Below are 26,786 nucleotides of genomic sequence, written 5' to 3'. Positions count from 1 at the left end.
CCATCCCCATAATAAATCATAGAAATGGTTCGAGTTTGTAAAGCAAACAGCAAAATTCCTTCACCACTTTCATGGCATTTCAGAAAAAAACAAAATGGTACCTAGGTTTTCCTAATTTTGTCTGAACTTTTTATTGTGTGACTTAAGTCAGGTTACCTAACTTCTCTGAATCTCAGTTTTTCTTCCTGAAAAATGGTCATAATAATATCATCTACCTCACTGGATTGTTGTGAGGATTAAATGAATTAATACAAGTAAATTATTCCTTAAAATGATGCCTGACACCACAGGAAGCATTCGTAAAATTTTAGCCCTCATTATTATTACAAATGGGTTTAGATCAAATGTACCTACATCTAATGTGTGTTAGGTTTAGCATAATTCTGTGATGTGACTTGATTTGCCTGTCATAATATGAAAATGGGCTCTCTAAGTTACATTTATAGCCAGTTTAGGCCAAACGGTGACTGTGCCCCATAGTTCTATTTGAATTGTTCTGTCAATGGGATGGCCTTTGGTCTCTGTCTTCATTCTCTCATTTACTAGACTTGGTAAAACTAGTTAACTTAAATTCCACTTTCTCATTAATAAAGTGGGGAACAATAGTATATATCTCACAAACTTGCTTTGATGATGAAATGAAGTAATGCATATAAGGACCTTAACATAGTGTGAGACTTAGAATAGCCTCAACCAAGGTTCTCTGGTATATTTAAAAAATAAAAGTCACTCCATCTATAACAATTTTAGTATCACTTACATAATATACATTGTTGTGGAAGTGAGCTAACAAATAAAATGATGGGAGAGCGTTTCTGTGAGGGAGGATGGGGTTAAAGGAAAATATACCTCATTTAACAGATATGTGAAAGTGTGTGGTAAGAGACAGGATAGTGTGATGGTAAAATGTCTGAAAATAGAGTTGGATAGACCTGTGCCTGAATTCAGGCTCTTCTCCAACTGTTGAGACCTTGGTTAGTTTACTAAATCTTTTTAACTATTTTCCTCAGAACTGGGGATAAGATTGCTATGGGATTCAATGAGAAAATGTAAAGTGCTTCCCACTGAGCCTAGGTCATAAAAGAAGTCAATAAATAGTAACCACAGTCGTTTTAATTATTTAAAAAATTTTTTAATGTTTATTCATTTTTGAGAGAGAGAGGGAGAGAGAGACAGAGCGTGAACGGGGGAGGGGCAGAAAGAGAGAGAGGGAGACACAGAATCTGAAGCAGGCTCCAGGCTCTGAGGTGTCAGCACAGAGCCTGATGCGGGGCTCAAACCCATGAGCTGTGAGATCATGACCTGAGCCAAAGTTGGACACTTACACGACTGAGCCACCCAGGTGCCCCTAATGACAGTCATTTTTAATTATTTGTAAAGAAATATTTTCTGCATTAGAGACTTCAGCACCCCATTAGGACAACTTTTTTTAAGCATTCTAGTTTCTATGCCTATGGGAGAGAGGTGGTAAGTGGAAGCCAGGACAGAAATAGGAAGTGAATTATTTCATGGCTCCGACATGGAGAAAACAGAAAGAATTAAAGGAACTATCTTTGAATTGAGTTGTTAAAATAGCAGGCACTTTTAGAGAGAATGCCAAGCATAAGCTCTCAGATTCCTTCCCAGTTCTTGCTCATCCACCCTCTTAAGCTCCTCGAAAGGGGGAAATAAAATGGTTGTCAAGCAGGCCTTGTCTCACCACTCCCTCACCACACGGGGGAGCACTTAAGCTCATAAATATGAGCATTGTGACTTCATTACTATGACGCAGTGACTGTGCAAGGGGGTAAAGCAGAAATACTCCCCGAGGGTCATTTTCTTCTTCCCCTCACTTAGGGCCTGTTGGCAGAGAAGGGCCAGATGACAACCTGAAACCCAGCCAAGCCTACAGCTGTGGTCGCTGGTGAGGTCAACTCCAGCAAATCGGAGGCATCAATAATCTTTTTTGGGTAGTCCTCCATTATTTTTCCCATTCTCATCTTGATAGAGGGGTATCTAAAAGTACCAATCAAATTAAGAAAAAACAGAAACCTCCTACTGCCTTCCACCACAGCACTGTAGTCAAGAACTTCTGTTCCATCAAGACACTTAGTCATTGACCAGTCATCTGCCAACCAATCATCTGCCAGCCAGTCCTCAGTCAACTAGGCATGAACCAATCAGGCACGAACCAATCAAGCTTACCAGACATGAATCAACCAGGCATGAGCCAGTCAGGAATGAGCTTATTTGGTATGTACCAACTGGACATAAGCCAACCGAACACAAGTTTACTTGACATGAACCAACTGAGCATGAAACAACCAGGTATGAGCCAACCAGGGGTGAGGCAAGGAGGCACATGCCACCTAGGCCTGAGAAAACCAGGCCCAAGCCAGTCAGGCACAAGTCAATCAGGTATGAGGCAAACAGATCTGAGCCAATTCAGCATAAGTCAACCAGGCCCAAGCCAACCAGGCATGAAGCTACCATGCTCAAGCCAATTCAGCACAAGTCAACTAAGCCTGAGGCAATCAGGCCCAAGTCAAACAGGCATGAGGCAACCAGGCCTGAGCCAATTCAGAATGAATCAACCAGGAATGAGGCAACCAGGCTGGAGTCAATCAGGAACAAGCAAAGCAGGCATGAACAAACCAGGCCCAAGCCAACCAGGCATAAGCCAACCAGGAAGGAGCCAATCAGGCATGAGGCAACCAAGAATGAATTCTTTCCGAGTAAGACCTGCAGAGGCTCATGATTGCCCAGAAATCCTGCACCTAATTAAAGTAAGCATCTTTCTTCTTATTCTGTGGAGTTACATGGCATTAGTTCAGGGCTGAGGGTAAGGAAGGCATAGGTTGGGTTTGATTCCTAGTTTTGCTAATTATGACCCATGTACACAACCTTCTGGAAATTACTTAACCTCTCTAGGCTTCAATTTTTACATCTATAATCAATATTGTAGTACTATCTATATTAAAGATTGTTGTAATAATATAATTACACATAAATTTCTTGACTTATAGTAGGGGACTCAAAGTGGGGGGAATGAATTCATGGACATTTCAGGGACCTAATATGTTGTCTCTCTTGGGGAAATTTTAACTTTAAAAAAAGATCTTAGAGAAAAATGCTTCACTTAAATGAATGATCTATTAGTCACAGAATTTCAGGTATTAATGGGTAAGATTTTAGGGTAGGGAGTCTTGTTGCTTTTAAGACCACACTTACTTGTAGAAGCTCATGATTGTGCAGAAAACAATATTCATCTAGAACAAATTTTCCATACAAAACAATATTAATTCAGAAAAAATATTCCATACAACTCAGACAGTTTTTTGACCCCTGACACACATCTGCAGCCATCCACAGACAACTTCTAGGAGTCCATGGAGCTGGGATAAAAATTTCTTATTTAAAAGTCCATTTTAATGGTTTTTATGGAAATCATCCCAGTATAGTAAAGGGGAAACACTAATAGCTATAGTTACTGTTAAGTTCTGTGGCACTCAAAAGAATCAGTTATGTGATGCACAACCTAAACAATTCCATATAAATGTGGCAGCCTAGATTTTCAATGGAGTAAATATGAGACTGGAATAAGGCACAGGTTACAGATAAGGGAAACTTTTTACAATGAAAAGGTATATACCTATATCTATATCTATATATGATATATCCTTAAATCAGGCCAAGTTTCTGTTCCCTTTTTTAAAAGAATGTGTTTTAATGGCAAAAATGTTTTCTAGTGAAATACATCTGTTGAAATGATGCTAGGTCCTATTACAGATCTGTAAGAACGTGGTTATCCTTCCATGTCTTCGATTCTATTCTACTCTCCCATATCATTTCTCTAACTGGCATTAATCACATGATTAGATCATTGATCAAAGTACTATGCACAATACTGGTACTATGCACAGTACTATGTACTGGAAGCACATTTTTCCAGGCAGAAAAAAAAAATTAGGTTTTTTGTAGCTTAGTATCTGGCACCCAGTTGGCAATTAATAAATTTATTATTCAATGGGAGTGAATCTCTCTATCCAGAAAACTTATGTTCTTTATCTTTCCAAACATCACTAAGGAAGAAACAGATCACTGGACTCTCCCACTTCAACCTGTATCTGTGGAGTCCCTGACCACATTTGCTTTTAAATTTGCCTCATATACCTGAATATACACTAGAATTTTCTTGGGAATAATTTTAATGAGTATTCACTGTTGAAAAATAATAGAAAAGCAAAATTACTTACTATGCATCATAGACAGAAATGTAATGATTAATTAGCTTTGAGCTTTATGTTGTTATCTAATAATCTGAACATGGGGAATGCCTTTTCAAGCATATAATCCAAACTATGAATTAATGTGAATGTGTAAAAAAATGATATAGTGAAAAGCTACATTGACAAAGTCTAAAGTTAAACTGAGTATAACACCTCACAGGCAAACATCACAGACTTTCCTGTAAAGTCTACTAGCTTTATTGTATATAGACTTTATGACATCTACCTTGAATATTCCTTTTGGAATTTCCACTTCCACATTTCTGGTCGTATTCAAGACTAGTTACCTGGACAACCAAAATTCATACAAGTGAGGTATCAACTTAGTTGATCTCTCCATATATGTGCTTTTATTGCATGTGCCGTTTTAGATTTTAAGTTTCTAGATGACTGCAGCTAATTCTGACTCACTTATTAATACTACATGGGGCATCCTATGTTAATAAATGCTAAATAAAAAATAAATACTTATAAAAACTTCATGATTACCATCTTTTTTTGAGAGAGAGAGAGAGAGAGAGAGAGAGAGAAAACACGGATGGGGAAAGGCAGGAGAGGGAGAGAGAGAATCTTAAGCAGGCAGGCTCCACACCCAGCACAAGGCTCGATGCTGGGCTCAGTCTCACGACCATGAGATCATGACCTGAGCTGAAATCAAGAGTTGGATGCTTAACCAACTGAGCCACTCAGGTGCTCCATCATGATTATCATCTTAGGAATTTGTTGGGGCGCCTGGGTGGCTCAGTCAGTTAGGCATCCAACTCTTGGTTTCAATTCAAGTCATGATCTCACAGGTTTGTGAGTTTGAGCCCCATATCAGGTTCCATTCTGACAGTGCGGAGCCTGCTTGGGATTCTGTCTCCCCCTCTCTCCATTGCTCCTCTGCTAGTTCTGTCTCTCAAAATAAATAAACTTAAAAAATTTTTATATAAAAAGAGAATTTGTTACTAAAGTATAAACTGAAAATTTCCTCTACTTTGACAGGAATTGGCTTCCTGTGAGAACATGCTGGATGCAGTGAAGTTAACAGTAACGAGTAAGATGTTATATAATGTTTTCAGAGATTAAAAAAATATGGCATAATGTATGCACACATACTACTTGTACCTAGATATGCAGAAGCTGCTGTCCTTGTTACACAAAGATGGTGCCATTAATAGTATCTACATATGCAGGACATTAGTTTGATAGCTTTGTCAATGATCCACTATTTTTTATTTTCCCCATTTTTTAAGTATTAAGTTGATATTTAAAAGCTTTTGCATCTTTACGGCTGCAATAGTCTTCAAGTAATGTTCAAAATGTAGAATTAGAAATGTAACTGGTCAAAAAAAGTAAACCTTATGCCCAATATGTTGGTAGTAGCCTGATAGGATGAAATGGATAAACACAAAATGACAAACTATTTTCAACATATTTACTACATTTTGATAGCCAGCAATATTAAACAGATAGGCTAGTGTTTTGCAACAAATAAGAACTCTTTTGGAAGGAAATATAAACACTTAAAGATTATTAAAGCATATGAAATTATACACTTGGAATTCCAAGTGAATTTGAGGATTGGTTTTACCACGTCTGTGAAAAGGGATAGGGACTGGAATTTTGGAATTTTGATAGGGATTCCATCAAATCTTCAGATTACTTTGGGTAGTACTGGCATCTTAACGTTAAGACTTATCTATGAACACAAGATGTTTTTTAATTTATTTAGTTCTTCTTTTCTTTCAGTAATGTTTTTGTAGTTTTCAGCACACAAATATTTCACCTTTTGGTTATATTTATTCCTAGGTATTTATTTTAGGGGCTATTGTAAAGGGAATTGCTTTCTTAGTTTACTTTTTAGTTTGTTCTTTGGTGTATAGAAACAAAATTTTATTTGTTGATCTTACAGCCTGAAACTTCATTGAATTCCTTTATTAGCCATAGTAGCTTTCTTTTGGATCCTCTGGGATTTTTTTTACCAGTAGGATTTTGTCATCTGCAGAGAACATTTTACCTCTTCCTAATTTATTGTTTTTTTCTCATTTTTTTAAAAATTTAAATTTTAGTTAACATACAGCACAATATTGGTTTCAGGAGTAGAATCAGTGATTCATCACTTACATACAACACCCAGTGCTCATCACAGCAAGTGCCCTCCTTAGTACCCATCACCCATCTATCTCATCTCCCACCCACCTCCTTCAACCCATAGTTTGTTCTCTATCATTAAGAGTCTCTTGTGGTTTGTTTCCCTCTCCACTCTTTTCCCTTCTTTTTTTTTTTCTAATTTAGATAGCTTTTATTTCTTTTTCTAATAGTTCTGGGTATAACTTCCAGTACAATGTTGAACAGCAGCAGTTAAAGTGGGTATCTTTATCTTGTTCTTAATCTTAGGGGGATGCTTTAAGCCATTCACCATTGAGCATGAAGTTAACTATTTTTTTAAATGAGTATCCTTTATTATGTTGAGGAATTTTCCTCTATTCCTAGATTTCTGAGGGATTTTGTCATGAAAGGGTATTGTATTTTGTCAAATGCCTTTTCTGCATTGAGATGTTCATGGTCTTTTCTTTTGTTATGTTAATGTGATATATTATATTAATTGATTTTCTTATGTTGAACAATCCTTTCATTCCTAGGATAAATCACACTTGGTCATGGGTCATGGTGAATGATTCTTTTACTATGGTGTTGGATTCAGTTTGCTTATACTTTGTTGAGGATCGTTGCATCTACATATATACAGTTTATTTATTTTGAGAGAGAACACACAATAAGGGGAGGGGCAGAGAGGGAAAGAGAGAATCCCAAGCAGGCTCTGCACTGTCAGAGAGGAGCCCAATGCAGGGCTCAAACTCACAAACCATGAGATCATGATCTGAGCTGAAACCAAGAGTCAGACACTTAACTGGTTGAGCTACCCAGGTGTCCCATCTTTGCATATATACTAATGATGGATACTGGTCTGTATTTTTGTTCTCCTGTGATGTCTTTATCTGCCTTTGATATCAAAGTAATACTGACCTCATAGAATGAGTTAAGACATATTTCTTCCTCTTCAAACTTTTTTGAAGAGTTTGAGGATTGCGTTAATTCTTCTTTAAATGTTTGATAGAATTCACCAGTGAAACCATCTCAAAGTCCCTGACTTTTCTTTGTTGAAATTTTTAATTACTAATTCAAACTCTTGTTATAGGTCTTCTCAGATTTTTCTTTTCTTTAATAAGTTTAGGTCATTTGTAATTTTCAAGGAATTTGTTCCTTTCTTCTAGGTTATCTAATTTGTTGGTATACAATTCATAGTATTTACTTATAATCTTTTTTTTTTTATCTCTTTAAGGTCAGTAGTAGTGTTTTATTTCTGATTTTAATTACTTGCATCTTCTGTCTTTTTGTCAGTCCAATTGTCAATTTGTTGACATTGTCGAAGAACCAACTTTTGGTTTTATTGATTTTTCTCTATTGTATTTCTATCCTTTATTTTGTTTATATCTGTTCTAAACTTTATTATTACTTCCCTTCTGCTAGCTTTGGGCGTAGTTTTCTCCCTTTTTTCTAGTTTCTTAAGGCATATGTTTTTAGGTTATTGTTTGAGATCTTTTCTTTTTTAAATGTGGGCATTTATAGCTGTAAGTTTCTAAGCACTGCTTTCACTGCATTCCACAACTTTCATATGTTGTATTTTCATTTTCATTCATCTCTAAGTGTTTTCTAATTTCCCTTGTGATTTCTTCTTTGACCTATTGGTTAAGAGTGCATTAATTTCTAAATATGTGATATTTATAGTTTGCTTCTGCTGTTGATTTCTAGTTTCATTGAAAAGATACTTTGTATGATTTAAATCTTCCAAAATTTATTGTTTTGTGGCCTAACATATAGTCTATCCTAGAGAAACGTCCATGTGCACTTGAGAAAAATGTGCATTATGTTGTTGTTGGATGGAGTGTACTGTATATTTCTTTTAGGTCCATTTGATCGGTATTGTTCAAATGATCTAGTAAATTAATTTTCGTCTGTCTGGTTGTTCAGTACATTACTGAAATTGAAGTATTGAAGTGTTCTACTATTATTGTAGAGCTATCTTTTTCTATCCTCAATTCTGTCAATATTTGCCTCATGTATTTTGGAGCCCTGATTGGTACATAAATGTTTATAAATGCTGTATCTTCTTGGTGAATTGACCCTTTTATTATTATTATATAACCTCGTTCTTTGTTTCTTGTAACAGTTTTTAACTTAGAGTCTATTGGGTCTGTTATTAGTACAACAACCTCAGCTTTCTCTTGGTTACTATTTGCATGAAATATCTTTTTCCATTATTTCACTGTCAACTTTTCTATGTGTGTTTTTAAATCTAAAATGAGTCTCCTATAGACAGCATAGAGTTAGATTATTTTTTTAATCCATTCTGCTAAACTCTGTCTTTTGATTAGACCATTTAATCCATTTACATTTAAAGTAATCACTGAGGAGGGACTTCTGCCATTTTGATGTTTTCTATATGCCATACAGTATTTTTGTTCCTTATTTCCACCTTCTTTTGTGTTTTGTTGATTTTTGTGTTGAAATGTTTTGATTCCCTTCTCAGTTCCTTATGTGTATATTTTATAACTATTTTCTTTGTGGTTATTACTGGGACTAGATTTAACATCCTAAAATTATAACAATCTAATTTGAATTTATACTAGTCTAATTCCAATGGCATACAAAATAATAAATTTCCATTCCCCCCCTTTGTATGTTATTGATGTTAGAGATTACATCTTCACAGACTGTGGGCCCAATAACATATATTAATAACTAATTTTATGCAGTTATCCTTAAATCATATAGAAAATAAAAGTGGAGTTACAAACAAAATTAAAATAACTCTAGTCCTTTCCTTATAATTGCTCTTGCATTTACCTTTAACTAGGTACCTTTATTTTTATTTCTTCATGTGGTTTTGAGTTACTATCTAGCTTTCTTTCATGTCAACCTAAAGGACTCCTTTTAGCATTGTATCCAGGGAAGGTCTAGTGATAATGAAATCCCTCAGGTTTGTTTGTTTGCTTTGGTGGTGATCTGGGGATGTCTCAATTTCTCCTTCATTTTTGAAGCACAGTTTTGGTGGAGACAAAATTCTCAGTTGACAGGTTCCCTCTAGCATTTTTAAAGATCAATCCCCTGCCTTCTGGTCTCCAAGGGTTCAGATGAGAAATCAGAAGATGATCCTATTGGGTTGCCTGGGTGGCTCAGTCAGTTAAGCATCTGACTTCAGCTCGGGTCATGATCTTGAGGTTTGTGAGTTCAAGCCCCGCATCAGGCTCTGTACTGACAGCGTAGAGCCTGCTTTGGATTCTTTGTCTCCCTCTCTCTCTCTGCACCTCCCCCACTCACACTCTGTGTCTGTCTCTCTCTCAAAGATAAACAAACATTAAAAAATTTAAAACAAAAAAGATGATACCATTGATGATCCATTGTATGTGACAAGTTATTTCTTTCTTGCTGTCTTCAAGATTTTTCTGTTTGTCTTTCAGCAGTTTCATTATAATGTGTCTTGGTGTTGATTTTTTTGGATTTATACTACTTGGAGTTTATTGAGCTTCTTGGATTTGTAGATTCATTTCTTGATTCAAATTTGGGAAGTTTTCAGCCATCATTTCTTCAAATATTCTTTTTTACTCTTTTTCTCTCTTTTATCCTTCTGAGAATCTGTCTTATACTGTGTATGCTGGCCAACTTGATAGTGTTCCACAAAGCCCTTAGGCTCTGGTTTACTTTTCTTCATTATTTCTCTTTTCCTGACTTGATAATTTCAATTATCCTATATTCATATTCACTGACTTTTTTCTTCTGCTAGCAGAGGTCTGATTTTTAACCTCTACAGTGCATAACTCATTTCAATTATTATACTTATCAGCTTTAGAATTTCTTGTTCGGCGGTTCCTTTTTTCAAATTGTATTTTGTCATTGATATTCTTATTTTGTTCATACTTTTGTTTCCTGTTTTTGTGCATGTTTTTCCTTTAGCCCTTTGGGCATCTTTAAGACATTTGTTTTTGTCTTTGTCTAATAGTATATCTGGGCCTTCCTCAGGTATGTTTTCTATTGATTTACTTCATTCTTTTGAATGGGGCATACTTTCCAATTTGTTTCTATGCCTTGTGATTTTTCTTGAAAACTGGACATTTGAGTCTTCTAATATGTTAACTCTGGAAACAAATTCTCCCCCTTCCCAGGGATGGATGTTTTTTTGTTTTGTTTTGCTTTTTAATTGTTTTTGGTGTCTCTGTGTCAGAGATCAGCCTGAGTTAAATGTTTACGGTGTTCTGAATGTTTACGGTGTTCTGAGGTTTTTTTCTGTATCTTTCCCTTGTCATGCATGGTAGCTTTCTAGATTCTCTGTATATGTGGTTGGTTTTGAATGCTAAACAAAACAGGTGTGGCTCCTTTTACATCTGGAAGCTGCTTTATTTGGTGGAGATTGGAAGAATGATGGCTAACTTCAAAGCTCTAACCTCAGCCTTCAGAATAGCAATTCATGGTAAGAACACAGAACTCCAATATTTGGAGGATAAGTTCCCTAATGCCTACCCTGGCTCTAGCAAACCACTCAGCAATTCAAGTTGCTGTCCCTACAGCTGCTGCCATGAGGCAAGCAGGGCAGGGGAAGCTTGGAAGCCACCAGTGGGATGATGGCTGTATTTGACCAAAATTAACTGCAATTTACCAGCCAAGCTGCCCTCTGGAAGCTTCAAGTATTCAAATAAACTCTGGAGTTCCAAAATATTTACTTCAGGTTCTGCCAGTACAGTTGTATAGGTGAAGAGATGAATTCCTGATGCTGTCTACTCTACCATCTTCCTTTCCTCTACTATAAACTTTCTAACATATTGTATATGAATTAATATTTCAGATTTACTCGGGGATGGCTTTGGGAACAATCCCCTTTTCTATTGCCTGATTGCAGAAGTACACAACCAACAAAAACCATCAGGTAAAAGAAATCCTTCTCCAATTTAATCTGTAGTATACTTTCTCTACCCTGAAAATGAAGAACAGTTTGATAGCATATGATTACTATTAAACAGAGAAGAATATAAGTACATAAACTCAGGGTTTGTTTTTTTTTTAAAGAAAATGTGTGGTATATATTTATGTTTGTATATGCATAGAAAAAAATTGGAAGAATATACTCTACATTGTTAAAAGATGGCTTATCTTTTAAAGATTGTGTTATAAGGGGCCTAAGCCTACATTATATATTTTTGTATTGAAATTTTGTCCAGTAAGCTTTTATTAGTTTAATAGCTAAAGAAAACACTAAGATATTCAATTTTAGAAGAAAGAACACTGTAAGATTTAAAGCATTAACTTCGTTGTACCCTCTCTTCCCTTTTCTAGGCAAAATGACTATTGGATTTGCCATGTAACACTTTATGTATGACCCCTGGATTGGCAAGTTACTTTACCTAGAGGACTTTTATGTCATACAAGCTTACCGAGGTCAAGCTACACTTATATATTACTTATAGTTTAAAAATTAAAATGGTATATTTTAAAGAGTAGAGATAGGGTTTCAGTACAAATATGGTGTTTAAGTTAGTTTATGTAACTCGCTTCTATTTCATGAACCTGATCACTATTCTAGTTATCCCCGCATATGGTGAAAACTCAATCACAGGTTAGAAAAATACTTTCTTATTAGTTCCCATCAAGGCTTGAATAAGCCAAATTATCATAGCTACCCTTTTATCTTTAAAAAGTATGCTTTTATATTTTGGGTTGTTTTGTCTAAAAGTGAATAAGAAATATACTATATTATGATAGTGTCAGGGTCTCATTTCTGCTTCACCAATCTTTAAAATAAATCCAAAATCTTTTCTATTACCTTTGGAACCTCATTAAAATTAGGAAAAAAATTAATACATTAATGAGAGTTTCAACACAAGCTATTAAGAATATATAATGGCCAGATACAGGTTTTAAATTTTACTTCTTTAAGATTAAAGTAAATAAATGTGTTAAGTGGATTTTTTCAACTCATGGTTCATTTCCTATTACCTATTTAAAGGTCTAGGTATTGGAGCAGAAATGCTGAAAAGGTTAAGTCAGGTATGTATTACATTTAGTATCGGTATTCTATATACTATCTTTTTCTTCATTAAATATTATTTAATTGGGTATAAATTGGATAATTTTTCTCACATTCTGAACATAGCCTCAAAATGTACTTACTCTTTTTGTTTCAACTAAACTAGATTTTCAAATCAGATACTCATATAAATTATATTTGAATTATATGTAACCAAAAATTGATTTCTATATAATCCACAACCATACTACATACCTCTGCTATAAAGCAGAAGTAAGCAAAAGGGAGATTAGAAGGCAATTCTACCCATAAAATAGGTCCATGGTATGAATATAAGAATAACATAAAAATGACTTCTAGAAGTTGGAGGAGTAGGAACCTCCTAAGCTCACTTTGGCCCAGGAACACACCTAGATACCAGCTACTTCAGTGCAACCAACCCAGAAAATGACCCAAAGACTAGCAGAACAGACTTTCCACAGTTATTCAAAGAGAGAAGGCCACATTTAAAAGGATGAGACAGGCAGAGATAAGGTCAGGAACCAAATTCTGGGGAGACTAAACACAAGTGAGAGGGACACCATAAGCAAACAGAAGGGAGCCCAGGCATGGGGGAATCTGCCCTGAAGACAAATCCCCCTAACATTTGTCTTTGAAAACCATGGGACTTAACTTCCTGAGTTTTTACAACCAGCTGGGCTTAACTCTAAGAACTTTAGTAATCAGTGGGATTAGTACTGAGAGCAAAAGGGAAATAGGAAACTGAGTCCCCAACCTTAAAGAGACAGTATAACAAACAACCTCACCAGATACAATATAGAAGCAGCAGTGTGAAAAGTGCCTGGGGTATCCCAGAAGATTTATTTACAAATCTCAGAATATGTGCTAGAGGGGCAGAGATCTTTGGGAGACTACTCAAAGAATAAAAGAGGTGCTGGGAACCATTTCTCTCCTTGTGCTCCCCCCCCCCCCCCACCGCTTACCTCCCACCCTAGATAGCTGGAGACTTGCAGGTAATAGGGGGTAGATTGCATCTACTTTACAAATACCATGCATCCCACCCAACATTCCACTGTGGATCCACTCTGTCAAACCTGCTTCATTCAGCAGGAGTCCCAAAGCAGCTCCTGCCATGTCTTATTCAAGCAGCTCTGGCAGTGACCTGCACCAGTCCAAAATGACTCCTGCCCTGGAGAGAGGGAAAGATAACCACACACATCAGTTCAACTGTAGCCTTAAGCAGCCAAACCTTATAACTGGCGGTGCAAAGAGAGTACCAAGCTGATCAGTGCATCTGGAACACTAGAAGATGGACTGGGGTTAGGGATGTGATCTGAAAACTAGCCCTGTCCACCAACCAAAATCTCTCAGGGGTAGCACAGGGAGAGAGTCCTGCAGCTTGGGGTTACTGCAGCTATAGCAGTTTGGGGGCAGGCATCTGGTCTGCCAGCCCTGCCCACTAACAAAAGCCTCTCAGGGTATAAGGCAGGGAGAATACCTTGCAGGTTGGTGCTACCACAGCCCTAAGAGACAAAATGGTGACAGGCATCTGATTTGTCTGCAGCCTCTGCCCACCAAAATAAACCTCTCAGGAGACAACACAGGGACAACACTGCAGTTTGGCATGACCTCAGCCCCAGCAAACCAGGTATAGGGAAGGCATTTGATCTGACTTCTGACAATGCCCAACTATAAGTGCACTGTAGCCACAGAATTGACCCTTAACAGCACAGGACCAAACATGGCCCATAATAGTCAAGTACAGGAGGCAAGTACAACCAACTGGACTGAAAGCAAATAAGGCTTAACCACAACAGTAGGGTATACGCAAACCACATAGAAGATATCCATGAAGCATCTGGTTCTGGTGAAGAGAGGACATTGTGCTACAGGGCACCCCAGGACCTCTTCTTTGTAAGGCCACTACATTCAAGATCAGGAGTCATAACTGACTTTCCTAATAAATATAAACAAACAGAGAGTTAGACAAAATAAGACACAGGAATATATCCGAAATGAAAGAACAAGACAAAACCACAGCAAAAGAGCTAAATGAAATGGAGGTAAGATACTTGATAATGAAACCAAATTAATGGTCATAAAGATATTGGACTTGAGAAAAGTGGAAAATCTCAGGGACACCTTCAACAAGAGATAGAAAACATAAAAAGAACCGATCAGATGACTAATTTAATAACTGAAATGAAAATTAGACTAGAGAGAATCAATAAATTAGAGGAAGCAGAACAGATCAGTGAACTGGAAGACAAGAGTAACAGAAAGTAACAAAGGTGAACAGGAAAAAGAAAAAGGAGGTAGAAAATTTATTTGAAGAAATAATAGCTAAAAACTTCCCTAAATCTGGGGAAAGAAACATACACCCAGATCCAGAAAGCACAGAGTCTTCACAAAATCAACCCAAGGAAATTCACACCAACACACATAATAAATAAAATGGCAAAAAAAAGTAGTGATAGAGAATTTGAAAAGAAGAGAAAAGAAAAGGTGCATACAAGGGTAACACCATAAAGCTATCAGCTGATTTTTCAGCAGAAACAGCAGGCCAGAAAGGAGTGGCATAATATATTCAAAATGATGTAAGGAAAAAAAAACCTGCAACCAAAAATACTCATTTCATGGCTACCCAGCAAGGTTATCATTCAGTATAGAAGTAGAGATAAAGAGCTTCCCAACCAAACAAAAATTAAAGTTTATTACCACTAAACCAGCCTTACAAGAAACATTAAAGGGAATTCTTTGAGTGGGAAGAAAACGTGATAATCAGGAGTAAGAAATTATGAGAGAAAAAATTTTCATTGAATACAAACAAATTAAAAGCCATAGATGAATCACTTATAAAACCAATATGAAGGTTAAAACACAAAAGCAGTAAGATCAAGTGTAGATATATCAGTCAAAGGATTCACAAAATGAAAAGATGTAAAGTAGGACATATTATACATAAAATGTGGGGGGAGTATAAAAACTTACTTCTCTTAGAATGGGCTCAAATGTAATCAACCATTAACTTAATATAGACTGCTACACTGTATGCATGTTATATATGAGCCTAATGAAAAACCACAAATCCAAAATGTCTAATGGGGAGCCAGGGTGGCTCAGTTGGTTGAGCTTCTGACTCTTGATTTTGGCTTAGGTCATGACCCCAGGGTTGTGGGTTTGAGCCCCACATTGGGCTCTGCACTGAGTGTGGAGCCTCCTTGAGATTCTTTCTTTCTCTCTCTGTCTCTCTCTCTCCCTTCCCTCTGCCTCCTCCCCCACTTACACTCTCTTAAAAAAAATGTCTAATAGATACACAAAAAATTAAGAGAAAGGAACCCAAGCATATCAATATGGAAAGCTATCAAAGACAAGGGAAGAGAACAAGAGAAAAAGATAATTGAGAAGAACTAAAAAGATACCTGTAAAACAACTAACAAATGACAATAATACCTATCAATAATTATTTTAAATGTAAATGAACAAAATGCTGCAATCAAAAGACAGAGGGTGACTGAGTGGACATAAAAGCAAGCCCCATTGATATGCTACCTACAAAAGTCTCCCTTCAGAACTAAAAGTTACATGCAGATTGCTAGTGAAGGGATGGAAAAACATTTACCATGCAAATGGAACTGAAAAGAAAGCTGGGGTACCAATACTTATATCAGACAAAATAAACTTTACACAAATACTGTATAAGGAACATTCTCCAGAACAGACCACATGTTAGGCCACAAAACAAGTCTCCATAAATAAAAAGATTAAAATCTATCATGCATCTTTTTCTAACCACAATTACATGAAAACTAGAAATCAAACACAAGAAAAAACTGGAAAGAACACAAATACATGGATGTTAAATAACATGCTATTAAACAATGAGTGGGTCAAACAAGAAATCAAAGAGGGGGAAAAAAAGTACATGGAGACAAATGAAAATGAAAACACAATGATCCAAAATCTTTGGGATCCAGCAAAAGCTGATTTAAGAGGAAAGATTAGAGCAATATAGGTCTACTGGAAGAGCTAAAAAAAAGCTCAAGTAAAAAACCTAACCTTACACATAAAGGAGCTACAAAAAGAACAAAGCCGAAAGCCAGTAGAAGGAAGGGAATAATGAAGATTATAGCAGAAATCAATGAAATAGAAACTAAAAAAAGAAAAGCAATAGAACAGATAAATGAAACCAGGGGCTAGTTCTTTGAAAAGATCAACAAAATTGATAAACCTTTAGACAGACTCATTAAAAAAAGAAGAGAGAAGACTCACAAAATTAGAAATGAAGGAGAAATAACAACCAATACCTCAGAAATACTAAGGATTATAAGAGAATATTATGAAAAATTGTATGCAACAAATTAGACAACCTATAACAAATGCATAAATTTCTAGAAATATATGACCTTCCAAAACTGAATCAGGAAGAAATAGAAAATTTGAATAGACTGATTACTAGCAATGAAGTTGAATCAGCAATCAAAAACTCTAAACAAACGAAAGTCTAGGATCAGATGGCATCACAGATGAATTCTATTAGACATTTAAAGAGGAGTTAATACCTTTTATTCTTCAGTTAATCCAAAAAATGAAAAAGAAGGAAAGTTTCCAAACTCATTTTCCAGTATTACCCTGAAACCAAAGCCACATACACTACAAAACAAGAATACTAAAGGCCAATATCTCTGATGGACATGGGTGCAAAAATTATCACGTAATATTAGCAAACCAAATGCAACCATTCATTTTAAGACAATTATTCCCTATGATCAGGTGGGATTTATTCCATGGATGTAAGGGTGATCCAATATTCACAACTCAATATGATACATCACATTAACAAGCAAAAGGATAAAACTATATGATCATCTCAGTAGACGTAGCGAAAACATTTGACAAAGTACAACATTCATTCATGAGAAAAACTCTCCACAAAGGAGGTCTAGAGGAAATATACCTCAACACAATTAAGGCCATATATGGAAATCCCACAGTTAACAGCATCCTCAATGGTGAAAAACTGAGAGCTTTTCCTCTAAGATCATAAACAAGACAAGGATGTCTACTTTACTATTGTTATTCAACATAGAACTAAAGTCCTAGCCGCAGAAACCAGACAAGAAAAAGAAAAGGCATCCAACTTGGTAAAGAAGAAGTAAAACTTTCAGTATCAGCAGATGACATAATATATAGAGAAAACCCTAAACATTTCAACCAAAAACTAGTAGAACTGATAAATGAATTCAGTAAAGACATGGAATACAAAATTAATATACCAAAATCTGTTGCATTTCTATAATACTTATAAAGAAATATCAGAAAAATAAATAAAACAAGTCCACTGACCATTGGACAAAAAAGAGTAAAATGTCTAGGAATAAACTTAACCAAGGAGGTGAGCAATCTACTCCAAAAACTACAAACCACTGATGCAAGAAATTGAAGATGACACAAACAAACGAAAAGGGATTCCATGCTCATAAGGTGGAAGAACCAGTATTGTTGAAATGTCCATACTACCCAAAGCAGTCTACAAATTGAATGCAATCTTTATCAAAATACCAATTTGTTTTCACAGAATTAGAAAAAAATAATCTTAAAATATCTATGGAACCACAGAAGACCCTGAATGCCCAAAAGCAATCTCAAAAATGAACAAAACTGGAGACATCGCAATCCCAGGTTTAAAGATATACTACAGAATGATCAAAACAGCATTTTACTGACACAAAAATAGACACATATATCAATGGAACTAAACAGAGTTCAGAAATAAATCCATGCTTTTATGGCTGATTAATCTATGATAAAGGAGGCAAGAATATCCAATGAGAAAAAGACAGTCTCTTCAACAAATGGTGTTGGAAAAATGCACAGCTACATGAAAATAATGAAACTTGACCATTTTCTTACATCATACACAAAAATAAACTCAAAATGGATTAAATATCTAAGTGTAAGACCTCAAACCATAAAATTCCTAGAAGAAAACATAGGCAGTAATTTATTTAACATCAACCATAAAAATATTTTTTAGATGTCATGTCTGGCAAAGGAAACAAAAGTAAAATTATACTATTGGGACCATAGCAAAATAAAAACCTTTTTAGACAGGAAAGGAAACCATCAGCAAAACAAAAAGTGTATCTACTGAATAGGAGAAGATATTTGCAAATGTCATATCTAATATCAGGATAGCATCTAAAATAATGTGAACAACTTACACAACTTAATACCAAAACAAATAATCTAATTAAAAAGTGGACAGGGGAACTGAATAGATATTTTCCCAAAGAAAACATACAGATGGCCAACAGACAAAAGAAGAGATGCTCAACATCACTATCAGGGAAATGCAAATTAAAACCACAATGACATATCACTTTATACCCGTCAGAATGTCTAATATCAAACATACAAGGTGAGGATGTAAAAAACAAAAAAGGAACCCTCATTTACTGTTGTTGAGAACAGAGGTGGTACAGCCACTGTGGAAAACATTATGGAGGTTCCTCAAAAAATTTAAAAAAGAAGATGGTGGCGTAGGAGGATACTGGGCTCACCTTGTACTGCTGATCACTTAGATTCCACCCATATTTACCTAAATAACCCAGGAAACCACCTGAAGACTAGCAGAACAGACTCTCCAGAGCCAAGCATAGACAAGAGGCCCACGGAACAGGGTAGGAAGGGTGGAGAGGCAATGTGTGCTATATGGACGGGCGGGAGGGAGCCGGGCAGTGGAGGGGCAGCCCGATAGGCAAGGCAAAGCCCCCGAAGTCTAGCTTGCAAAAGCGGAGGGGCCGGACTCCGTGAGTTCTGACAGCCATCGGGACTTAATGTCTGGAATGTTAAAGGTCAACAGCTCTGCAATCGGAGAGCGGGGAGGGTGAGAGGATGCAGGGAGGGAGAGTTGTTGAGCCCCAGAAGACAGAGCTCAGCTCTGAGGGGGAGCAAAGGTGCTGTGAAGCGTGATCTCCCCCTCCCATCCTCCAGCCGAAATTCCAAAGGGAACCAGTTCCCCTCACCGAACTTGCTTGCACCCTGCAAACGCCCAATGCTGTGCTTCTGTGGATCCATCTCTCCCGGTGTTGCAGGGCCCCTCCAATGGCAAATCAAGCTAAGCCTGCCCCTCCCGCCCCTGTGCACCCCTGCTAATATGCCAGATCCCATTGAAGCAGCACAAGCCTGGCAGGGTGCAAGTAGCCCATATAGGGGCCACACCACTCCACAGTGAGTCCTGCCCTTGGGAGAGGGCAAGATATGGTACACAGCAGTCTGATTGTGGCCCCAGCGGTGGGCTGGGGGCAGACATCCAACCTGACTGCGCCCCGCCCACCAACGAAAGTTATTCCACACAGCACAGTGGAAGTGCCCTGCAGTTTGGAGCCACCACAGGAACTACCCGAGTGATAAAATGGAATAATTTTCCTCAAAAGAAACTCCAGGAAGTAGCGACAGCTAAAAAATTGAATAGGAAAAAAAAAAAAAAGTTAGAGAGGGAGAGATCCAAAGCATAAGAGATTCTTAAAAACTGAGAACAAACTGAGGGTACATAGGGGGTGGGAGGGAGGGGAGGGTGGGTGATAGGTATTGAGGAGGGCACCTTTAGGGATGAGCACTGGGTGTTGTATGGAAACCAATTTGGCAATAAATTTCATATTAAAAAATAAAATAAAATAAAATAAAATAAAATAAAATAAGGACCATCTACTCAATGTGAAAAAAAACAATTTAAGCAATATAACGAAACAAGAATTTAGAATAATAGTCATAAAATTAATCGCTGGGCTTGAAAAAAAGCATAGAGGAGACCAGAGAATCTATTGTTACAGAGACCAAGGGACTAAGAAATAGTCATGAGGAACTAAAAAATGCTATAAATGAGATGCAAAATAAAATGGAGACGGCCATAGCACAGATTGAAGAGACAGAGGAGAGAATAGGTTGAAGTAGAAGATAAATTTATGGAAAAAGAGGAAGCTGAGAAAAGGAGACATAAAAAAAAATCCAGGCATATGAGGGGAGAATTAGAGAGCTAAGTAATGCAATCAAAGGGAACAATATCCATATCATAGGAATTCCAGAAGAAAAAGAGAGAGAAAGGGGCTGAAAGTGTACTTGAACAAATCATAGCTGAGAACTTCCCTGACCTGGGGAAGGAAAAAGGCATTGAAATCCAAGAGGCACAGAGAACTCCCTTCAAACGTAACTTGAATCGATCTGCATGACATATCATAGTGAAACTGGCAAAATACAAGGATAAAGAGAAAATTCTGAAAGCAGCTAGGGATAAACAGGCTCTAGCTTACAAAGGTAGACACATAAGAATAGTAGCAGACCTATCTACTGAAACTTGGCAGGCCAGAAAGGAATGGCAGGAAATCTTCAATGTGATGAACAGAAAAATTATTTAGCCCAGAATCCTTTATCCAGCAAGGCTGTCATTCAGAAGAGGAGAGATAAAGGTCTTCCCAAACAAACAAAAGCTGAAGGAATTCATCACGACTAAACCAGCCCTACAAGAGATCCTAAGGGGGATTCTGTGAGTGAAATGTTGCAAGGACCACAAAGTACCAGAGACATCACTACAAGCATGAAAGCTACAGACATCAGAATGACTCTAAACCCATATCTTTCAATAAAAACACAATGTAAATGGACTAAATGCTCCAACCAAAAGACATAGGGTATCAGAATGGATAAAAAAAAAAAAAAAGCAAGACCCATCTATTTGCTGTCTACAAGAGACTCATTTTAGACCTGAGGACACCTTCAGATTGAAAGTGAGGGGATGGAGAACTATCTGTCATGCTACTGGAAGTCAAAAGAAAGCTGGAGTAGCCATACTTATATCAGACAAACTAGACTTTAATTTAAAGGCTGTAACAATGGGGCGCTGGGTGGCTCAGTCGGTTAAGCGGCCGACTTCGGCTCAGGTCATGATCTCGCAGTCCATGAGTTCAAGCCCTGCGTCAGGCTCTGTGCTGACAGCTCAGAGCCCAGAGCCTGTTTCAGATTCTGTGTCTCCCTCTCTCTGACCGTCCCCCGTTCATGCTCTGTCTCTCTCTGTCTCAAAAATAAATAAACGTTAAAAAAAATAAAGGCTGTAACAAGAGATGAAGAAGGACATTAAATAATAATTACAGGTCTATCCATCAGGAAGAAATAACAATTATAAATGTCTATGCACTGAATACGGGAGCCCCCAAATATATAAAATAATTAATCACAAACATAAGCAACCTTATTGATAAGAATGTGGTAATTGCAGGGGACTTTAATACCCAACTTACAACAATGGATACATCACCTAGACACAGGGTCAATAAAGAAAAGAAGGGCCCTGAATGATACATTGGATCAGATGGACTTTACAGATATATTTAGAACTCTGCATCCCAAAGCAACAGTATATACGTTCTTCTCAAGTGCACATGGAACATTCTCCAAGATAAATTACATACCAGGTCACAAAACAGCCCTTCATAAGTATACAAGAATTGAGATCCATGCACACTTTCAGACCACAATATTATGAAACTTAAATCAACCACAGGAAGAAGTCTGGAAAACCTCCAAAAGCATGGAGGTTAAAGAACACCCTACTGAAGAATGAATGGGTCAACCAGGCAATTAGAGAAGAAATTGAAAAATATATGGAAACAAATGAAAATGAAAATACAACAATCCAAATGCTTTGGGATGCAGCGAAGACAGTCCTGAGAGGAAAATACATTGCAATCCAGGCCTATCTCAAGAAACAAGAAAAATCCCAAATACAAAATCGAACAGCACACCTAAAGGAAAGTGATGCAGAACAGCAAAGACACCCCAAACCCAACAGAAGAAGAGAAATAGTAAAGAACAGAGCAGAAACAAACAATATAGAATCTAAAAAAAAAAAAAAATTACAGCAGATCAATGAAGCCAAGAGTTGTTTTTTTAAAAAATGTAAACAAAATTGATAAACCTCTAGACAAGCTTCTCAAAAAGAAAAGGAAGATGACCCAAATAGATAAAATCATGAATGAAAATGTAATTACGACAACCAATCCCTCAGAAACACAGCAATTATCAGGGAATACTATGAAAAATTATATGCCAACAAACTGGACAACCTGGAAGAAATGGACAAATTCTTAAGCACCCACACACTTCCAAAACTCAATCAGGAGGACATAGAAAGCTTGAATAGACCCATAACCAGCGAAGAAATTGAATCGGTTATCAAAAATCTCCCAACAAATAAGAGTCCAGGACCAGATAGCTTCCCTGGGGAATTCTACCAGACATTTAAAGCAGAGATAATACCTATCCTTCTCAAGCTGTTCCAAAAAATAGAAAGGGAAGGAAAACTTCCAGATTCATTCTATGAAGCCAGCATTACTTTGATTCCTAAATCAGACAGAGACCCAGCAAAAAAAGAGAACTACAGTCCAATATCCCTGATGAATATGGATGCAGAAATTCTCAATAAGATACTAACAAATTGTATTCAACAGCATATAAAAAGAATTATTCACCTTGAACAAGTGGGATTCATTCCTGGGGAGCAGGGCTTGTTCACCATTTGCAAATCAATCAATGTGATACATCACATTAATAAAGGAAAAGATAAGAATCATATGATCCTGTCAATTGATGCAGAAAACGCATTTGACAAAATTCAACTCCTTTCTTGATGAAAATCCTCAAGAAAGTCGGTATAGAAGGAAAATAAACATCATAAAATCCATTTATAAAAAGCCCACAACTAATATCATCCTCAATGGGGAAAAACTGAGAGCTTTCCCCCTGAGATCAGGAAAACGACAGGGATGTCCACTCTCACCGCTGTTGTTTAACACAGAGTTGGAAGTTCTGGCATCAGCAATCAGAAAACAAAAGGAAACCAAAGGCATCAAAATTGGCAAAGATGAAGTCAAGCTTTCACTTTTTGCAGATGACATGATATTATACATGGAAAACCCAGAAGACTCCACCAAAAGTCTGCTAGAACTGATACATGAATTAAACAAAGTTGCAGGATACCAAATTTATGTACACATATAATTTGTGTTCTTATACACTAATAATGAAGCAACAGACAAATAAAGAAACTTATCCCATTCAAAACTGCACCAAGAATCATAAAATACCTATGAATAAACCTAACCAAAGATGTAAAAGTTCTGTATGCTGAAAACTATAGAAATCTTATGAAGGAAATTGAAGAAGATACAAAGAAATGGAAATACATTCCATGCTCATGGATTGGAGGAATAAATGTTGTTAAATTGATAATACTACCCAAAGCTATCTACACATTCAATACAATCCCAATCACAATTGCACCAGCATTCTTCTCGAAGCTAGAACAAGCAATCCTAAAATTTGTATGGAACCAAAAAGACCCCAAATACACAAATATTGAAAAAGAAGACCAAAGCGGGAGGCATCACAATCCCAGACTTTAGCCTGTACTACAAGGCTATAATCATCAAGACAGCATGGTATTGGCATAAAAACAGACACATAGACCAATGGAATAGAATAGAGACTCCAGAATTGGACCCACAAAAGTATGGCCAACTAATCTTTGACAAAGCAGGAAAGCATACCCAATGGAAAAAAGACAGTCTCTTTAACAAATGGTGCCGGGAGAACTGGACAGCAACATGCAGAAGAATGAAACTAGACTACTTTCTTACACCATTCACAAAAATAAACTCAAAATTGATGATGCACCTGAATGTGAGACAGGAAACCATCACAATCCTAGAGGAGAAAGCAGGAAAAGACCTCTCTGACCTCAGCCGCAGCAATTTCTTACTTGTTACATCTCCAAAGGCAAGGGAATTAAAAGCAAAAATGAATTATTGGGACTTCATGAAGATAAAAACCTTCTGCAGTGCAAAGGAAACAATCAACAAAACTAAAAGGCAACCAATGGGATGGGAAAAGATATTTGCAAATGACATATCAGACAAAGGGCTAGTATCCAAAATCTATAAAGAACTCACCAAACTCCACACCCGAAAAACAAATAATCCAATGAAAAAAAGGTGAGAAGACACGAATAGACACTTCTCTAAAGGAGACATCCAGATGGCCAACAGGCACATGAAAAGATGCTGAACATCTCCCCTCATCAGAGAAATACAAATCAAAACCACACTCAGATACCACCTCATGCCAGTCAGAGTGGCTAAAATGAACAAATCAGGAGACTATCCCTGCTGGAGAGGATGTGGAGAAAGGGCAACACTCTTGCACTGCTGGTGGGAATGCAAACTTGTGCAGCTGTTCTGGAAAACAGTGTGGAGGTCCCTCAAAAAATTAAAAATAGATCTACCCTATGACACAGCAATAGCACTGCTAGGAACTTGCCCAAGGGATACAGGAGTGCTGATGCATAGGGGCACTTGTACCCCAATGTTTATAGCAGCACTTTCTATAGCCAAATTACGGAAAGAGCCTAAATGTCCATCAACTGATGAATGGATAAAGAAGTTGTGGTTTATATAGACAATGGAATACTATGTGGCAATGAGAAAGAATGAAATATGGCCCTTTGTAGCAACATGGATGGAACTGGAGAGTGTTCTGCTAAGTGAAATAAGCCATACAGAGAAAGACATATACCATATGTTTTCACTCTTATGTGGAACCTGAGAAACTTACCAGAAGACCATGTGAGAGGGGAAGTGGGGGAAAAAAAAAGAGGTTAGAGAGGGAGGGAGCCAAAACATAAGAGACTCTTAAAAACTGAGAACAACCTGAGGGTTGATGGGGGGGTGGGAAGGAGGGGAGGGTGAGTGATGGGTATTGAGGAGGGCACCTATTAGGATAAGCACTGTGTGTTGTATGGAAACCAATTTGACAATAAATTTCATATTTAAAAAAATAATAAAATAAAAAAATAAAAATATGATTATTAAAGTCAAAAAAATAAATCTCATATTAGAAAAATAAAATAAAAAATAAAATGAACTCTACACAAAAAATTTAAAAAAGAAATTACCATATGATACCATAATTCCTCTACTGAGTATTTATCCAAGGAAAATGAAAATATTGATTCAAAAAGATATATGCACCCCTATGTCTACTGTAGCATTATTTACAGTAGCCAACCTGTGGAAGCAACCTATATGTCCAACAACATATGAATGGATAAGAAAGTGTGGTATGTATATACACATACATATACATAAACACACAATGAAATATTACTGAGCCACAAAGGATGATTTGCAACATGAATGTACCTAGAGGACATAACTGAGTGAAATAAGTCAGAGAAAGAGAAATACTTTATGTGTATTTTAAGAAACATATGTGTAATTTAAGAAACAAAACTAATGAATAAAGAAAAAAGCCAAACAAAACAACACTCTTAAATACAAAGAACAAACTGGTGGTTGTCAGAGGGGAGGTGGGTGGGAAGGATGTGTGAAATAAAAGAGGATTTAAGAGTACACTTGATGAGCACTGAGAAACATAGAATTCTTGACTCATTATATAGTACACCTGAAACTAATATAATATTGTATGTTAATTATACTTTAATAAAAAAAAAAGCATAGTATAAAAACAAGGTCCTTTTGTTCTTTGGAAATGCATATGAAACTTTTAGAAACTTTTTCTGTAGAATAAAGAAAAAAACTGAATAGGATTTATAGAAAAAACAATGAGTAGACTTCGCAAATTACTTCTGGACTTTTTAAAACTCAACAGGGCTTTTTTATTCTTGTAGCTTTAGAGAATTTCAAGGGTAACTATTGTATTATTATTTGGAAGTATTATACAGACACAGTAACTTGCAAATTGACCTTAAATAAATGTGTTAATGAAGATTATGCTTTCAAGTAAAAATAATCTCTATTTGTTTTTAAACCTCTATTTGTTTTTAAACAGATAGCCATCAGAAGCCAATGTAACTGCATGCACTTTCTTGTTGTCATTTGGAACCAGGCTTCTATTGACTACTATACTCATCGAGGGCTTTAGATCTTTCCTCTGAGGACGGGTGGCATCTGTTCAGGTTTAACAGACAAGAACTTATGGATATTGCAAAAGAAGAGTGAAAGATAACTCATTTCAACTAGTCCCAACATGTGCTCCAACAGTTGAATGTCACCTGAGTCCAACAGCAGTTTGACTTTGAGTGTTGTACAATACAGCAAGTGATCAAACTCTGGTTTGAGCAGATCTTTTACTTTGAAACAGATTTGGCAGATACAGTCAACTTTCCTTTCTTTATCCAAACTAATATACTAATGACTAGTAGCAGAGCTGATGATCCAAAAGAGCAGATAAATCAAGAATCACTTAAAAAAATCACTTTATACTTAGCATTAGGATATTTTTTACCTACCATATCTCACTAAATTTAAGATGCTTGTATTTTCACATCTTTAACACAGCTGAAATTGGGATAAGTATAATGATCAACTTGCATCATTTTAAGA

General features: G+C 36.6%; 2 protein-coding genes across 3 annotated transcripts in view; one reads left to right on the top strand and one right to left on the bottom strand.

The window, feature by feature from the left end:
- The window catches only part of APOOL (apolipoprotein O like), a 139,388-nt gene that overhangs the window by 13,637 nt on the left and 98,965 nt on the right, over window positions 1-26,786 (bottom strand). Inside the window, exon 9 of one of the 2 annotated variants that reach the window (XM_053201421.1) lies at window positions 10,484-13,519. The exons of the other annotated variant lie outside the window; for it this stretch is intronic. Coding sequence (XP_053057396.1) covers window positions 13,434-13,519 — 86 coding nt within the window. The 3' untranslated portion in view covers window positions 10,484-13,433. Of the gene's footprint in view, window positions 1-10,483; window positions 13,520-26,786 lie in introns of those variants that run through there. 2 annotated transcript variants of the gene reach the window in all.
- Window positions 1,838-26,786, top strand: SATL1 (spermidine/spermine N1-acetyl transferase like 1). Its single transcript, XM_015080133.3, is given in 7 exon segments — window positions 1,838-2,765; window positions 5,253-5,304; window positions 11,152-11,232; window positions 11,640-11,741; window positions 12,310-12,350; window positions 26,233-26,317; window positions 26,320-26,786. Coding segments are annotated over 7 exon segments (1,059 nt in total). The 5' UTR covers window positions 1,838-2,150; the 3' UTR covers window positions 26,403-26,786.

The sequence above is a fragment of the Acinonyx jubatus genome, chromosome X (genome assembly GCF_027475565.1).
Source record: "Acinonyx jubatus isolate Ajub_Pintada_27869175 chromosome X, VMU_Ajub_asm_v1.0, whole genome shotgun sequence".
Taxonomy (NCBI): Eukaryota; Metazoa; Chordata; class Mammalia; order Carnivora; family Felidae; genus Acinonyx; species Acinonyx jubatus.
Note: the sequence above shows the minus strand (reverse complement) of the source record. Positions and strands in the feature narration are given on the sequence as shown.